The sequence below is a fragment of the Chanos chanos genome, chromosome 4 (assembly GCF_902362185.1).
Source record: "Chanos chanos chromosome 4, fChaCha1.1, whole genome shotgun sequence".
Lineage (NCBI taxonomy): Eukaryota > Metazoa > Chordata > Actinopteri > Gonorynchiformes > Chanidae > Chanos > Chanos chanos.
This window is the reverse complement of record NC_044498.1, coordinates 39,739,250-39,756,905: the sequence shown is the minus strand read 5'-3', so window position 1 is coordinate 39,756,905 and position 17,656 is coordinate 39,739,250. Positions and strand designations below refer to the sequence as shown.

Here is a 17,656-nt window from a genome sequence, read left to right as displayed (position 1 = left end):
TCTCTGTGTTTTTGCCTTGTTATGCTCTGTGAAGGCCATGCGCACACCCATACACAAAACGACAGTCCAGTCCAGCACAGCTCACTGCGGGTTTGCTTTCGAAAATGGCATTCTTTGTATGGCCAATCTTGTATAACAAGAAGAAATGAACAAAGACTACATGTACACACACACGCGCGCACACAAACACACACACACACACACACGCATGCACACTAGGCATTATCACAATTCGAGAAACTTCCAGAGAGAGGCTTGCGTCATGCATTGCCAACCCATACTCACAAATAAGTGAAGGTCAGAGCATGTTTGCGTCCATATGTATACCTGTGTGAACAGAGAGAGAGAGAGAGAGAGACAAAGTTGATCTAGTGTCAAAGATGATACTACAAAAGCGAGATCTGGATTCATATTAGTCCATCACATAATTCCACCCCCTCAGTCTATCCCTCCATGAGCAGTCTGTCTTAGAGCATTCTGTTCTTTCTTCATGATCTCAGACACATTCATTTGTTCTCATAATGGCACAACATTAAGAGATTCTGTTTTTCAGTCCAGTCTTCCTCATCTTATCAGAGAGAGTGAAAGAGTGAGAGTGAGGGAGAGCGTGAAAGAGTGAGTGTGAGGGAGAGAGTGAGGGAGAGAGTGGACGAGGGAGAGAGTGAAAGAGTGAGAGTGAGGAAGAGAGTGAAGAAGAGAGTGAGGGAAAGAGTGAGAGAGAGGGAGAGAGTGAAAGAGCGAGAGTGAGGGAGAGAGTGAATGAGAATGGAAGATGTTGTCAATCTTTTTTATTTTTTAACTTTAACAGATACAAATGAAACTTGAAAGAAAATCTAATTAAGAGAACCTGATTTCATCTCTGTTTTATCAAATTTGAAGCAGCTTGTGTCTGGGGAGGTTTGAAGTCATTTCATGGTTCTCCAATTTTTTTTTTTTTTTTTCATTAAAAAAAATGTCAGTCAGAATTTTAAACATAGGTTTTCTTGTAGCTCTTGAAATGCTCTTTGTAATGTCACTGTAAGATGGGTCTTTTTTTGGTGTCAGTGAGTGTGTGATTAAAACTACATTGAACATATATCAGCCAAGTCAGAGCAACTTCAAAATGAAGAAAAATTATGACTCAGAACTAAATCTTTCTAAAGACTTTTGGTAGGCTAAACTCTTTTCGTAACTCTTTCAGTCCCTTCCTTTAGTTATTAAGTTTTTCAAGAAAATATCAGCATTAAGAGCCAAGGATTTGGAGAATAACTCAGAGAAGAGGACAGTCAAGGAGCCTCAACAGGCAGTCAAAATAATGCTCTGGTAGTTTTGGCTCCCACTGCAGCAATTACTTTTTGAGGAGTCATACATCGTTCTCTTCCTCAGGGTGAAGAGGGAAATTTGCTCTGATTCACCTCTTTGAAACTAAAAACTTGTGTGAGAGACTTGATTTTTTAAAACACATCGACCTTGGCCTCAGTCGAAAAAACAGTACACAGAATGATCGGTTTAACATATTAACTCACTAATAATGGTGTCATTTTTGTTTTCTAAGAACTTGTAAGAATAATGAACATTTACACAACTTTGTAAATGTAAACATTCTGATTGTTCATATGTGTTTTACAAGCATACAATGATCTCTGAAGTTGCATTGCATGACTTTGTTTTATTGTAACATCCATTGATTCAATGTTGTTCCACACTTTACCCTAGTTCATCCGTCTGGTGTTTGTGGGCAGGTAATGGTTGTGAAATGGCATAGAATAATCCTGTGTCTTGGCTTAGAATTAAGAATACCATGAGGGTGCAATTTCCACACTGTATTCTGGTGGCACTGAGAATTTAGAAATAACTATAGGGTAATTTTTGAATGCTTATGCTGTGGCTGTTCTCATTGGCTGAATACTCCAGTGACATCAGTGTAACTGAGCATTCCATTGGCTTCCATCTGAAGGTTCCATCGCTCTGTCTGAAATTTACATCTTTTCCCTCCATTTTATTCTTAAGGATTAGGTAGCTAAGGAGGAAAGAAAACATACTGTTTTCAACTAGGCTTTCATCTTTCATCTCTCTCTCCATCTCTCTCTTTCTGTCTTTTTCTCTGATGTGCAAAGAGAAAGTTATGTCTTTTTTTATAGCCTCTTTCTGTTCATCATGGTTTTGTTTGTGTTTGTCATAGAAACACTTTACTGGCCTTCAGCTTTCCTTTAATAAATAATGTGGACAGCCTGTGACGTTTCAGAGAAACAGAAACACACTGGAAAAGCAGCTGTGTTGGAAAGATCTGTGATATCTGCCTGATGCCATCTCATCACAGCCTTCGGTGAATACACACAGGATTATGGTTTTAGAGAGGAACTAACATTACACTAAAACACATCTTTTTCCTTCTATTGGCTTAACTACATCCCTAAGCTGTTTTTTTTTTTTCTTGACAGTTTTCATCTTTGATTTTAAAAGTATGTTATTCTGTCTTTTGCAGTCAATATTTGTAGCTCGATTGTTGGTTTAGAAAGCAGTGTAAGTAGCAATACCAATATTCATTCTCAGTCCTAGAGAAGAATAATTTGGACTGATTTGTTGTATAAAACTATGAAGAGAAATTCTCATGAATCTTTGGCTTTAGATGTTGATATTTCTCACACACATACACACAAGAATCCCAGCACTCCCTCTACACACACAGACACACACTCAGACACTTACACACACACGCACGCACACACACACACACAAACGTGTGAATACTGTTGTTTTTGTTGTCAAAGTTATGATCAGAGAAGCTTGTCTGTTCAAAAAAGTGTTGCAAGGGAAGTAAAAAAAAAAAACCAACAACAACAATAGCAACAACAACAAAAGGTCTCTTTATGCATTCTCCTGCTTGCTTTTAATCAGAATTGTCTGTATATTATTTTTCAACCCTGAGCTATAAGCCCTGTCATCACAAAAGCTATTTTCAGCTAGAGTGAAAATAAGAACAGAAGTGTGAGAGGGGAAAAAGAGATGAGACTTGTTAGTAGTCTTTTCATCTCGCTCTCTCTCTCTCTCTGTCTGGCTATGTCTAAAGGAGGAGGCAGAGGGAAGACAATTGAAGCTATCCTGCAGTAATGTCCTACTCTCTTAGATTTAATGAAGAGATTCACACTCTGCATAGAGAAGAGGGAACGTACAATGCATGTGGCAACTATATCAACTCATAGTGCTCATGGTATGAGGAGGTAACCCCCCCCCCCCCTTCCACCACATATCTACAAGTTTGATTATCCATCCATCCATCCATCCATTCATCTGTGCACCCATCCATCCATGCATCCATTCATCCAAATATTCATTACATATGTACAGTCCACTGTATGCAACAAGAGTTTCATTGACTGCCAACTGCAGATAGTCAAATACAAGCACCCTGTAATGCCATAAAAGGTTAGTGACTGACACTGTTCTATAGGCCTTAGAGCTCAGAGAATCTTTACACTCACTCTGTGATCTCACAGATCAGGAGAAACAGGAAACGCTTTGTAGTTTAGTCTCTAAAGGAACGTGAATCGAAACATAAAGATTTCCCCCTTTCTTATCCTAACATTGCTTTTGGCAAGGTGACTGAGGTAGTCAGTGACAGCACTTTTTAAGAGGTAAATTTAGACATCCAAATACTACGAATGATGACATTTAATATAATGCATTGAATACAAATAGAGCTTAAATAATGAGTTCCTGTATTATGTATTAAACAGTCATAATTACTATGTCATTATCGTGTAATAGTTGCATAATACGGGCATGATGACTTTGTTCCCTGTCACTGCTTTAAGGAGTTACTGTGATAAAATTTCATATTCCTGTTCTCAAGGCAAGCTAAAGGGCTTGCCATCTTTGTTACTATGGCAACGCATCATGTACCTGTAAACTGCTTCTATGCAGGTTAACTCCAGTCCTAACTCAATGCCTTTCTTGCCACACGAGCTGATGGACACACTTTACAAGTGATAACAAATTTTAAAATCATTTTTGCCCAAACTATTACAATGTTTGATTCTTTTTTTTGTGCTGATTTTGATTGGGATGAGCTCTTTTAATATCCGTTATGAATCTCAGCAGTTTCATCCTCTCTCTGATATGTTGTTAATCTATTGACCCATCAAGGTGCTGACAGTTAAGATTGTAGCTTGAGTTTCAGGTCAGAATGGTTCTACAATGCCACTTGATTTCTGTGGTTGAAATGGTTTTAATATTTGAGAAAAGAACATAATGCAGTGAATACAAAATGTCTGAGCAATCGAAAAACAACAGGCCAAGGAGGTATGAATTATAGCCCACATAGAAATCTCATCAAGTCTTTTTGAGTAGTGCTTATTTGTGTTTGTTCAAGGCACACCACTCAAATTTTACTCAACCATCAAACCATATGCACTCCAGATTGTTCATAAAGCCATATATTACTTTCTTCTGTCTCTGCTGAATTTAGAAAAAGGCAGAATGAGAGAAACAGAGAGATAGTATTGGATATCTACAAAACAGTCATCACTCAGCAGTCATGAGCTGACATCTGCTTTGAGCTCTTTAATGTTCTTAAATAAGTCATAACTTATTCAACAGTCGCACACTAAATATTCCTCTACCCATAGTCGCAAATAAAGGGCAGCACGATGCATGATGAAACCTGAACACGCTGAGTATTTGATATCTTCATTTGTCGTGCTTTTGTTGTTGTTGTTGTTTTTCTTTTTTCTTTTTTTTCTTTTTTTTTCTAAAAACCTGTACGAGTGGGTAGGTTTTTACTGTCACAATAAATAAATAAACAAACTTTTTAACATAAGTATATTTGAGCAACTTACAAAAAAAAATTACAGCCTTATGATTGTTACATACTATAATACAGTTATATTTAACTACTGAAGCTCACACAAAACTGTATAACTAACTGAGTTGTAAAATAGTAATTGCATGCAGCAGTTTGAGTTCATTTAAGGCCACAGTCAAGCTGCTCCAGATTCCAAACTGTCCAGGAGGCTCAGGGACACATGGTGTCAGACTCTCTTTGTCTAGAGCCTGGTTTGTTGGAATCATAGTTTGCACACTGCCATGTCTCTATCCTTGGCTTGGTCAGAATACAGACTACCGTAATCAGGTGCGAGTGTGTGTGCATGTGTGTGAGTGACTGTGTGTGTGTGTGTGTGTGTGGGAGAGAGAGGAAGAGAGAGAGAGGGAGTGAGGGAGAGAGAGAGAAGGAAATATAGGGAGCATGTGTCTTGGTGTTTGCGCATGCTCATGCGTTAGTGTGCAAGAGAGGCCGACAGAGAAGGGGGGGGGGGGTGAAAGAGAGCTAACCCCTGCTAATCCTACCTTCTGAGCCACAGGCCAGGTGTGACTAAGCCCAGAGATAAAGGCGAGTTGGGCACACACAGCCAGCATATAGATGGCCACATTACAGACCTCGTGGCATATTTATGTGGGTCACGGTAAAAAAATCATGCCTGATATTAGGGGTGGAGGAGCTAAGGCTATTGACATAGACTGCTAATCAGAGATAGGTACCGCATTAGTGTTGGAATACAGCCATCACAGCACCGCACCGGTGGAGAGGGAGAAAGATGGATGGATGAACGGATGGATATGGAAAGGGGTGTGTGTAGGAAACACACTCATACGGCCAACTCGCAGCAGAAAAGAATCATTTGCACACGCTAGACTGTAACATTGCTATGTTGCTGTTAAGCAGAATGCTAATGCCATACTTGCTGCTTTATGGAGCAGATGACACTCAGCCGTTATTGGGCTGTGTTCTGCTGAGTGTTAATTAGTCCAGTGAGAGAGAGAGAGAGAGAGAGAGAGAGAGAGAGAGAGAGAGCAAGAGCGAGTGGGAGAGAGAGAGAGAGAGAGAGAGAGAGAAAGCGAGAGGGAGAGGGAGAGAGAGAGAGAGAGAGAGAGAGAGAGAGAGAGAGAGAGAGAATCTATGTATAGAGGGAAAGTGTGTGTTTGAGAGAGTGTGTGTGAGACTGTGTCTGAGTGTGTGCACTTATATGAGACTGGGTCCTCTTTTGTCATTTCCAGTGGGGAACGAGTGTGGCTGCAGTTCCTCACATCTGCAATGCAGCAGCTCCAGTAATGTAACCCAGTCAAAAACAGTCTAACACAAGTGCATTCAAACACAGTCCAACACATTTAAACAGTCCAATAATGTTTGATGCTACTTAACACTGCCTAACACAGTCCAACAAAGTCTAACACAAACAGGCAAGTACGTTCTAATTCAGTGTAATACAAGGCTGATGCTACTAAACAGAGTGTAACACAATCAAACACATTCCAACTAGCTAACATTCGTTAGTCTTTAGACAGAACTGCCAATAACCTAAACTAGATCTATCATATAACCATTTACTACAGCAACAGTACCGGTCTATGTGTGTCTGTCTCTCCTTGTTCCATCTTCTCTTTCTCTCCCACTGTTTCTTCACTAGTCTCTCTGTCTCTCTTTCTCTCTCTCTCTCTCTTGCTTTCTGATCGTCAGTGTTTTAGCTCTGTGGGTACAGTGCATCCATGTCTGCATGTGTCCCATTAACTGTCTCCATTCCTCTTTGCGGCTGTCATTGATATGACTGTAAAATAGGGCTGAAGAAATCAGCTCCTCCAACACTGGCCTGTATGTACAGTCCAGCACCACATTCCCCATACAACTCCACACTGGGACACAACATGCCAGACACACAGCGGCGTGTTTCTCCCCCACTGAGCATCTCACAAAGAATGAGAGAGAGAGAGGGAGCAATGGATTGATTCAGCAGCATTCTATTGTTGAAATATATGAATAGGTGCACAAAGGAGGGGGAGAGGTAGTACACATCTTTTGATTCAGTGCTATGGGAAGAGGTGAGTCCTCAAACTTTGCTTTTATTTCTCTCGGAACTGAGAGAGTTGTTGCAATCACAGCAAACGGGAACAAGAATAGAAACGTATGTGGAGGCTAAGTATATTCCCCGAAGTGTCTCAGGTGACACCGTGATGAATCATATCTGCTGTCCATTTTAGTGTGTGTGTGTGTGTGTGTGTGTGTGTGTTTGTGTGTGTGTGTTTGTGTGTGTGTGTGTGTGTGTGTGTAGGCGTAAGTGCACATGCGTTTGTTTATTTATGTGCATTTAGAGACGCACTATGTTGAATGCACTTCATTTAGTATTGTCCTCTCCGTGTTTGTGCTGCTGTAGGCTAAGCATACACTCATCTTTGTTTTCTAAATCTGTGTCTGTGTTTTATAAAACTGTTCCTCTCCTCTGTCTTCCTCCACTTACAGTCTTTGGTGGATGAATCCATCACTTGCTTGGTCCCTCTATGTATTTTCCACCTGCTCTGGTCCCTGCCCGCACATAGACCTCTAGATACCTTGAGACCTGGCCATTGTGTTGAAGGGATTATGCTCTATTGTTTGCCATTGACTGCATAAAGCTGCCTCAGAGCCAATCAGGACAGAGCAAGACTAATTCCAGCACATAGCACATGGAGAAAAAGGATGGAGAGTCCTTTTCCATTTGTAATGGGAGATTGGCAATGACCCCTGAGTCAGACAGACAGAGAGAGATGGAGGATGGAGGTGAGGAGGAGTGAAGAGAGACAGAGAGAGAGAGAGAGAGAGAGAGAAGGAGAGAGAGTAAACAACCCACAACCTGACAAACAGATAGTTCTAGCTTTCCCACGCCATGGTGGTGTTTGCTTTTTGTTTGTGTTGTATGGCTGTACTCCACACATGCACTTTGACTCCAGCCACAAGCGATTTGTTTGCTTGTAAATTCAAACATCTGAGGGTCGGAGTAATGCCTGATTCTCAGAGAAAAAAAAACAGAGGTAAAATAAATTAAAGAAAAGCCCCTCATGAACCGTAATCTCAGTGAACATATTATCTGATGGAAAAGTCTTTGTTTACTTTGTCTGAGAATGCTCGTGAATGAGAATACTATTGTACTGACTTAGCCCTATTCATTCTATCTGACTGTTCTGTTGCACTGAAAAAAATCTGGTGAATTTGACAAAGGTAAGTCAGTAACTTTCATATGCATACAAATGACACCTTGGACTGTGGAACATTCACAGTAGTCCACTGAAACTATCAATATATTTTTTCTTCAGAGGAGCATTACTTCAAAAAGGGTTGATTTGGAAATGCTCTGGATCATCATCAAAATGTTTTATTAATATCAAAATGATCAAAAAGACATTAAAAACACTGACAGCTTCTGACTGGATTAAGGGTTTGCTAGTTGTCAGATACACAATGGATGGATTAAGAAAGAAACAAAAAGCAAAGTAAAAGCAATGAAAAAAGAAAAAAAAGGGAAAAAAAGAAAGATGTTGTTCTTTGCATGAATCAATAAGCATTTTATAACAGTAGAAAAGAAAGAGAGCTTGAAAGGTAGAACACAGCTGTAGGAAATATTCATTTTCTGTTATCCTGGGGGGGGGTGTTTGTTTTTTGTTTTTTTTTTAAATTTTATTTTATTTTAGTAAAAAGTGTGTATATGTGCTCTCATCCGTGTTCAATACTGTTTTAACCTTCACACTCAATGTGACCTTCACTCTCTCTCAGCCTGCAAGGCATTCTGGGGGGAGAGAGTCGATACTAAGGGGCACTGTTACTGCCTGGCCTAAGGGAATCTCATTGCCTTTACCCTCTGCTCACCCGTTGAGCCAGGCAGAGACTAACCAAGATCGACACGCCATCTGAAAGCTAAGGTCACTCACATTCTGTGATGACAAGACTAGAGCTCCTATCTCCTAAAGCTTCAACTCTCTTACCTCCTCACCAAAGAAGAAATGACAGCCGCAGGAAATCAAACTCAGAATATATGATGGTAATGGGTAATTAATATTAATGATATGGCAGAGGGAGGGTTTTTAAGTGGTTCATGCTGTTACTTCAATAATAGTATTTATCTCTTACAAAGATGGCGTGTGTTAAATTGTGTGATTGGCTTTTAGCATTTAATGTTTCTCACCAGTACATTCTCACTAATGTGGAATGTTGCAGTAAAATATGTGGTTAGGTTTAGGGTTCACTCATTCCTTCATATCCCACATCCATATCTAAACATGTCTAAACAAGTGACCCAGCAACAAAAGGTTTCAACGGTGAAAAGTTAAGTACGTAAGGTGATCTAACGTTGTTCTTTTGACAAAGGAGACAGACAGGGAGTGTTGGATATCCCAGTAAATGGCAGTGCTGCTCATGTGCTTTGAGGAAATAGCATGTTTTAATTATTTTAATTACAGTCAATTACGACCTACTTAACTTGATAATAATTCTTCATTTTGTAATGTACTTGCCACTGTGTATCAATGGAGGTGAAATCCTCAAACTCACTTCAGTATTACAAATGGGTGCAGTAATGACTGGTAATTATTTAATTTAGTGTTGTATGTACACAAAGAGTTCCATAGAAACACGAACACTTTAATGTGAAGCTTATTGAATTTCATTTGTTGAATTACGACAAAAGCTCTCTTTACATTGCCATACAGTCAACCTTCATTACTCATAAACTAACAGGTCATTTAAATGCATTGATTTTGCATGGTTAAATAAACTATGGCTGTGATATTTGCTCTCCTCTGAGTACTCATTATGGAGCAAGATTGTGACATTTTATCGGTGTACTAGGGAATAGTGTGTATGAAGGAGTGTAGTAACATCCTGACTGAACCTTTTTTGAGGTTGATGTCAAAATGAAATAATTAGAGAGAGTGAGAGAGAGGGAGGCAGAGAGAGATGTAGTTTAGCTTCACTTACAGATGGCACAATAGGCATTTTGCCTTGATCACATCACTAATTTGCATCGATTGACTAACTGGAGGCCTCTTGAAAGCATCAGGTGCTTTTGAGCAGCTTTAGAAATGCTCTGTGTGAGCTGGGAGTATAAAACCTAACAGCGCTGCAGCTCATTTGGTGGTGACTATGCTTGTGGTTGAGAGTGTCTCCAGAGAGATGCTAACCTGCAGTCTGCATGACAGGAGAGAGCTCTCCATTTCCAATTAAAACTTAAATATATGGGGATCCACATTTGAGCAGAGCTGTACCTGCTGGTTGACGCATTTATGAAACAAGCCTCTTCACACTGAGCTATACAGATTTCAGCTTTTGAGTAAAAAATAAAAAAAGACTTTAAAAGTTATGAGCGTCTTGTAGCATTGCTGGAAACATTAGCATATCCAAATAACTTGATTAGTAGCTAACAGTGTTATTCATATTGTGGAACTTGGTGTGTTTTTCACGCACTGAAAGCTGCGCTGAGGTGAAACAGATATTGGACAAGAGTTAAGACTAAGGGTCAGGTAAAGAGCTGAGTACATTTAGGGTACAGTTTGAAGTTAATCAGTCTGCCTTCAGAGCAATATTGGCAACATAAAACATATCATGATCTAAAGTTTCTGCTATGTCAGTCCTATTAGCAATACAGATGTCTTCATACAAGTCTCATCCAAATACACTTTGCCCTTTTTGCATATTCACAATGAATTAATTCACATAAAATAGTTCATTCCTTTTTAAATCTCATATGTATGTCTATAGATAGATAGATATTTCCACAGGGAAAAGTTATCTCGAAGTTATGTCTCACACTGACCTCCGGTTTACGTGATTCACTTTAGCTGTGCTAAGAGAATGAAGGGAAAGGTTTTTCAGAAACTTCATCTCTACCCAACACTCTCCGCTCTCTCTCACTTTGCTCCCCATTAGAGGAGACATCGTTTTATGATCAGAGGGAGAGATCCGAGGCATGGCTGCGGTTCTGACGTATTGATCAGAAAGTGATAAGAGGGAGGAGATGCTATTACGTTAGTGTCACTTTCACTTCCATTCATCACTGTGGAGTCACATTCTTTAAACGGTGGAGGGCATTCCTTGTATTTAATCTCATCAGGTTTCAGAGAGTGATTATCTTGCTCTATTCATCAATCTTCTCTCGGCTATGCATCAGGAGTGGAGCAAACAGTCTGAGATCCACATTTGCTTAACATAGAGTGTATTACTGCACTTTCCCTGTCAGGAGTAATGAGTTTGGCCAGTTGGAGTAATGACCGGACACTTAAGATACTCACTGGCAAGAAACATGAAGGAGTTCACTAATGTAATATGCTGCACTGATGCCCAGCAGAGTGCATCTATTTATGAGTTAATTTTATTTAATTTAATTTATTGATTTAGTTCTTTAGGTGGTTGGTTAGTAAGTTAGTTAGTTATTGAATGTTAACTTATTAATGGGGCTCTGTGGTTGTCCTCTAAGAATGTTATTCTCGTACCCGTTGTGAGATTCGTGATTGATGAAAGATAGATAGCTACACACATATACAAATGAACAAGTAATCAATCAGTTAATGTAGGAACTACTATTTATTCCTAGGAAGTCCTTACTTGTTGTTTTAAAAATTTGTCCAGATTTGCATTTAAGAATTCCATATGACCATATGACTATAAATCCAAACTAGTGCTTCATACTAGTCATTCCAACCTGTCTTTCAATATGCGAGATCTCATCAAAAACCTTCTCTTCGGTTATATTTCTTTTATTATTCAGTAATCAGCACCTTTTTGAATATCATCTCTCTCTCTCTCTCTCTCCATCTGTCTTTGTTCTACAGCTTCCCCCACTCTGCCTCCATTACATTCGGAGCACTTTAAGCCGTGCCAGGAGAAAGATCTGGCCTACTGTCTGAATGATGGGGAATGCTTTGTCATCGAAACTCTGAGTGGACCACACAAGCACTGCAGGTAAGGCTGGTCTTCCTCGATATCTGATGGGCCCCTAGAAATTTGGGTATTTGTCATTGGCTTGAGAAATTTAATGAATCACAATGACAGTGGCCTCTGGGCTAATGGAGACTCCATGTTCCATCCTCCAAGAGAACAGTCCTTCCGGAACAAACTGTCAGTCAATGTCAGTTTTGTTGTCAGCTCTCTTTTTTCTTTTTCTCTCAGTCTGTCTTTCTCTCTCTTCCACTCCCTCCTATCTCTCCCCAAGTCTCTCCCTCCCTCTGTCTGTCTCCCTCCCTCTCTCTCCCCCTCTCTCTCTCTCTCTCTCTCTCTCTCTCTCGCTCTTGCTCCCTCTCCTTTCTCTGTCCCCCTCAACACTTAGTCATTTTAATGATGACAGCTTCGTCATCAGGCTGTGTATGGTCTGTGGTCCCTTCCCAGCTAATTAAAGGTGGCAGCTTGCAGAAGTTCATTACATCCTCGTTGCCTTAGTGATGCCTGGTTTAAGACCGAGTGCAGTTATTTTCCACTACTGTAACACACAAATATATATGTTACAACCATGATTTCTACGTTTGAATTTTTTTATTTATTTATTTATTTACTTATTTATTGCATGAGCAAACCCTCCTTTCTGTTGCCTGTGAAATGAGGAAATGAATATGTAAATAGTTCAAACGGGTGTGTCAAGCAAAAGTGGGGCCAAGTGTCCTGGTTTGAAGTGTGGTAATTGCTGAAGTTGTTCGGGGTGTCCTATTTATTTGACTCGTGCTTGAAGGCTCTTAGCCGTGTTCAAACGTTGTGTTGCCTCCTAATTAAGTCCCTCAACTAACTGCTTCCCGAATGCAACCTGAGGGCTTCCAGGCAGACAACCTTTCAAAGACAGACAACACCGGTCAGAAGGGACTTTCATTCATCCACTGCTGGGCTTTGCTGTTGTGAAGCTGAAAAAAGGGATTTTCAGCCATAAGAGCCTTGAATTTTATGATACAGCAGCGTATCAGAGACGGAGCTGTTGCCGGCGAGAGAGATAGAGGTAGAGAGAGAGAGAGAGAGAGAGAGAGAGAGAGAGAGAGAGAGAGAGAGAGAGAGAGGAATGGATAATGTGAGTGGGCATAAGAGAAAGAATGGCGATAGAGAAAGTGCAATAATAAGAAGGGAGAACCAGAGAAAGATAATAGAATGAAAGGAAGACAGTGTGAGAGAAAATCAAAAGTGAGAAAGAGAGGTAAAAGGGAGACTAGCCTAACAATAGGCAAAGTCATGGAGCAAAGTCGCTGTCTTTAAACTCAGATTTCTCAGTTTTGCCACATAAGTCTTGGTGAGAACTCTTAGGGAAGACCTGTATATCATAATGGAAACACTGTGTGTGTGTGTGTGTGTGTGGGAGGGGAGTGTCCTTAAGAAGTGGTCGTGTTTAGCTTGAATGCATACTAAAGAAGAAGAGTTGCAACAATTTAATTCTTATGACAGAAGTACAGTATGGATGGGCCTAAATGAACATCTTTCATCACTGTACTCTGCAATGAGATACTTGAGTCATTTGAAATTTGCCTCAAAATCTAGTGCTCATTTTCTACATGCGGTGTCAGTTCAAATTGAAAGGTAACAGTTAAGAGAGGTAAGCCAGACACAACATGTTTTTATTATTATTATTATTATTATTATTATTATTATTATTATTATTATTATCGTTGTTGTTGTTGTTGTTATTGGGCCACCACCTAGTATAAAAAGTGTATCTATATTTCTGTTGTTGTTGTTGTTGAAGAGAAACTGAGTGCTCACCAGGATATGGGTATGGCTCTGCGTTATTTAGGACAACTAACTTATTTTCCCAGCAAAATCTTATTTATTTGCTTAGTGCCGCACAAACCAATTTCAGAAATCAATGAAATTTCAAAGTTTTATTATTATTTTCAGCACAGAAGTTGGAATAAAGTTCTTTAGAAGTTTGACTTTGTGTCATTTTGCCATTAGCTTTTGTGTGCACATGTAAATGCAGTTGTGGTTTGGCAGTGTAGCCATGGTAACACTGTTGTATCGTTTGGTTCTTGCTTGGATTTAGGAAGAAAAGGAACTTAATGTTGCATTTTTAATTTATTCATGCTTAAATGATTCTTTTCCTCATTATTTCTCTGTCAAGCGGCATGTTCGTTTCCACTGTTGAGTGGTAACGGTGAAATTTAACATTTACAAAATATAATGAATGATATGCAAATGAAACAGGACAGCTGAAAACAGCAAACTGATGAATCAATTAATATGATAAGGAATTTGAAAGTGTAGATTTAGCAGAAGTGAAACTCATAGTGACTGTGTGTTGCGGTGAATTACATTAACTCTGCACTTGGCTCTGAAAAGACTGAAATAAGAGAGAGAGAGAGAGAGAGAGAGAGAGAGAGAGAGAGAGAGAATGTTGTCTAATCTACTGTTTTACCATCTACACAGAATGTTATGCTGCTTCCTAACAGTATGTCTGTCTATCTATCTATCTATCTATCTATCTATTAAAAGGAGAGGTAGTTGAAGAGGAGGAGAGCTGGCCTCTTAGATCTAACAGAGTGAGGGTCCTGTGAGAGACAGGGAGAGATATTTTGTGCATGTGTTTGTGTGTGTGATAGAGAGAGAGGCAGAGGAAGAAACCAGGAGCACAACGGATCGATAAGACTTCAGTCCAATTTGCTGTCGTGGTGTATTGAGATGTATGAAGCTTGCAAAATTGCTATGATACTGGACATTGCTGTCAAATCAAAAAGGTAATATGAAAAGTATACCACTAATACGACTCCATTTGTATTTGCACCATAATTATGACTGTCTTTTCACGTATGCTAGTTCTCCTGGTGGTTCTATCTCTGCTTCCATCAGATTTAGTCTAGAGTCCACAAATAGAAGTTTTGAGGTGGAAATCATTCTGTACACTGTTGTTTGTCGACCTGAGGGAGTGTTAGCTCTGTGACTAATCCACCACACCTGCAAACGCTCTCAATCCTAGAAATGGCTCTCTATTCACACAGGAACCTTCATGTCTGTTTATGACAATCAGGTCACTAACCATGATGGATGAGGCTACTGACAGATTTAGCCCTAAAGATTTATGAGTGGACACACACGCACACACACACACACACACACGCACACACACACAGAAAGAAATACAGAAATAAATACATTTCTTTCATTCATCTACTCATTAATCTTTTACACTTTTTATATTTTATTACGTGTTGTATATCCTTGTTTTTCACATGCATCCAACAGTACACTAACATGGTGTAGTCTAGTCTTTGCAGATACTCAAGCAGTTCTGAACTTTGTCATTTTTCTTCAACAAAATGTCTGATGTGCGGGTGACTGTTATAATTGTTATTCAGTACTGGCAGTGCTAGGTCTGTAGATTCTGTTTCTCTATGCATTTATTTAAAGATTTTATTTTTATCTATATGTCACCTGTCAGAACAGAGAGGAGATGCACTCCAAAAATTAATGATTAGACCTGATGGCTGAGAATAAGCATGCTCATGTCAGTTATCAAAGCCACTTGCAATGTGCTCATGAGCATTAAAAAAGACGGAAGTAGATATCTGTCTGTCTGTCTATCTATCTACCTATCTATCTGTCTGTCTGTCTGTCTATTTATTTATCTGCCATCTACAAGGGACAATAGAGGAATGGTATTGCATGGAGAGATTATGAATACATGAATGGATGAATTGGTGAATAGATGGATGTATGCATAAATCTACATCGTCCACAACCTACAGTCTATGTTGTTTAACCCTCTGCAGTCTGAGGCCTGTCAGTTTTATACATTTTAATATATTTTTAAGCTATGTACGCCTGTATGTGATCATTGATTGCCAACATACTTTATACCTTTATACATGGAGGGACAGTTTTTTGGCTACATGAGCCGTCTCTCCGGGCTGAGGTAAACAACACAGCACCAGGTTAATGCGAGTCGTTAAGGTAATTACTAATTGCATCAGGTTGTCTGGAGTCAGTGAGAAAGAAAGAGAGTGAGCGGCTAGGCTGTAACACCAAAAGACTTGTTTATGTATTCCATCTTCTGAGCTCGGAATTCGATTTCTCTCTCTCTCCCTCTCCCTCTCGTTGGCCGCTGTATTAGAGCTCGTGCCCAGCTAGCGCGGAGAAGTTAAGCCTTCCGCTGTAACAGGGAGGCAATCCCATCTGTCAGCGCATAGCGCCACAGGTTCGAAAACGAGAGCTGAGATCCAGGGCAAAGCTTCTGCCAATATTACTGAGGCTGATCAACCTCACCCCGCAAACCAGCTCCTGCCAGGGAGAAGACTCCTAAAGCCTGGTTTTCATGCCTCACTGAATAGATTCAGAGAAGTGATTCAGTTGATTGTTTCAACACCTTAGTGTGGGAGAGTGTGGTTAGCCAGAGCTAATACTGCAGTACCTACAGAGTTCATTACTGTGGCACAGAAAAAGGACAGATAAAAACGTACAGGATGTTTTACACTAGTATGTATGTACGTGCTAATGGATATGTATCGGATACAAATGTATTATTCCCACTCTTCCCAATATGAATGAGCTAATAAACATGAAATTAATGCTAGAGTCTGAGGGTTGGCAGAAATATCTTTTTAACATCAGATACATGCCCCCGGTCAATGTGGAGAAAATTCAAATAGATGGGTGCCCACTGCAGCATCTCTGTCATCCAATTTATCGAGCATTGATCCAGAGCAGTGAAGAGTGGCAGTCTTGTGGCATTCTCATCAGAGCTATAGCCACCCGCAGGGTTTGGCCTTACGAGTCAGCCATTACACACACACACACACACACACACACACACACACACGAGCGCAGCGCAGAGGAACAGAGAGCGTGCTGGTACAGTCCATTATGAATGCTGAGAGACAGACGAGGGCAGTGAGGCCTAGGCGTGCCAGAGGTTGACCAACTGCCTGTTAAGCCAATTAGCCTACATGATGTGACTTTCACTCCCAGGAGGGGAGGTCTCCCGCCCCTCAGGGGACACTGTAAATCCCATACGAATGGGCCACAGAGCCTGGAAGGACCAACCAGCCTTTGTCTTCTCTCAGCTTCCCTGACAGGGCTTTGATGGTCTCAGACAGAGGCGGTTGTGTTTGCTTTGAAACTTCTGTTGAAACCGATAGTGATACAAATACTACGCTACATCTGAGGCAATTAGAGTTACTCCTTCACAGAAACCGACGTCTTCCCGTTGTTCCTCTGTTATTTTTACTGAGTTGCTCACCCCTTTGCATGTCAAAGTGTCTGATTTTTATGTACATAACTGACTGAAATCCTTTTTATATATTGCTTATATACTTTTACAAACTGCTTGCTTTGTCTCATTTCTATCTGCAGCATACCATGATGTGAAATAAGTCATATTCCGTGAAATTTGATTGTTTTGGGGGGTTTTTTTTCCCAATGTGCTGACGGAAAGAAAACGTATTCCTTCGAGAATGAGACAATAAAGATGATCTAATGCTGCCGTTATATAATGTAATATGGCCTTGCAAAACAAATTCAACCATGGGAGCAGAGGAGACCCTCAGAGATCTATAGGTAAAGCCAAAAAGCCCTAAAGTCATTAGACATCAAACCTGTGTTACTGCCTTCAATACTGTACATGAGAGAGTGAGAGTGAGAGAGACTAAGATTGAGAGTAAGAGAGTGTGTGACAGAGAGAGAGAGAGAAAGAGAGAGAGAGAGAGAGAGAGAGAGAGAGAGAGAGAGAGAGAGAGAGAGAGAGAGAGAGAGAGTGAGAGTGAGATGTTATGTAATGAAATTATATTCATTATGCATTGTGCATAATTGTTATGGCCAGGACATGGTTAATGGGTGGTCCTACAGACGGATGCCTAAGAATCCCAAATAAGACACGTATGCAATTGTTTGTCTGTGGGACAGAGACAATGTACAATGACC

The 17,656-nt window shown here is 40.1% G+C and overlaps 1 protein-coding gene across 1 annotated transcript in view; it reads left to right on the top strand.

Annotated features, from left to right (window-relative positions):
- The window catches only part of nrg3a (neuregulin 3a), a 229,491-nt gene that overhangs the window by 133,860 nt on the left and 77,975 nt on the right, over positions 1 to 17,656 (top strand). The window contains exon 3 of the mRNA XM_030772994.1: positions 11,608 to 11,737. Within this exon, the coding sequence (XP_030628854.1) occupies positions 11,608 to 11,737 (130 nt within the window). The remainder of the gene's footprint in view (positions 1 to 11,607; positions 11,738 to 17,656) is intronic.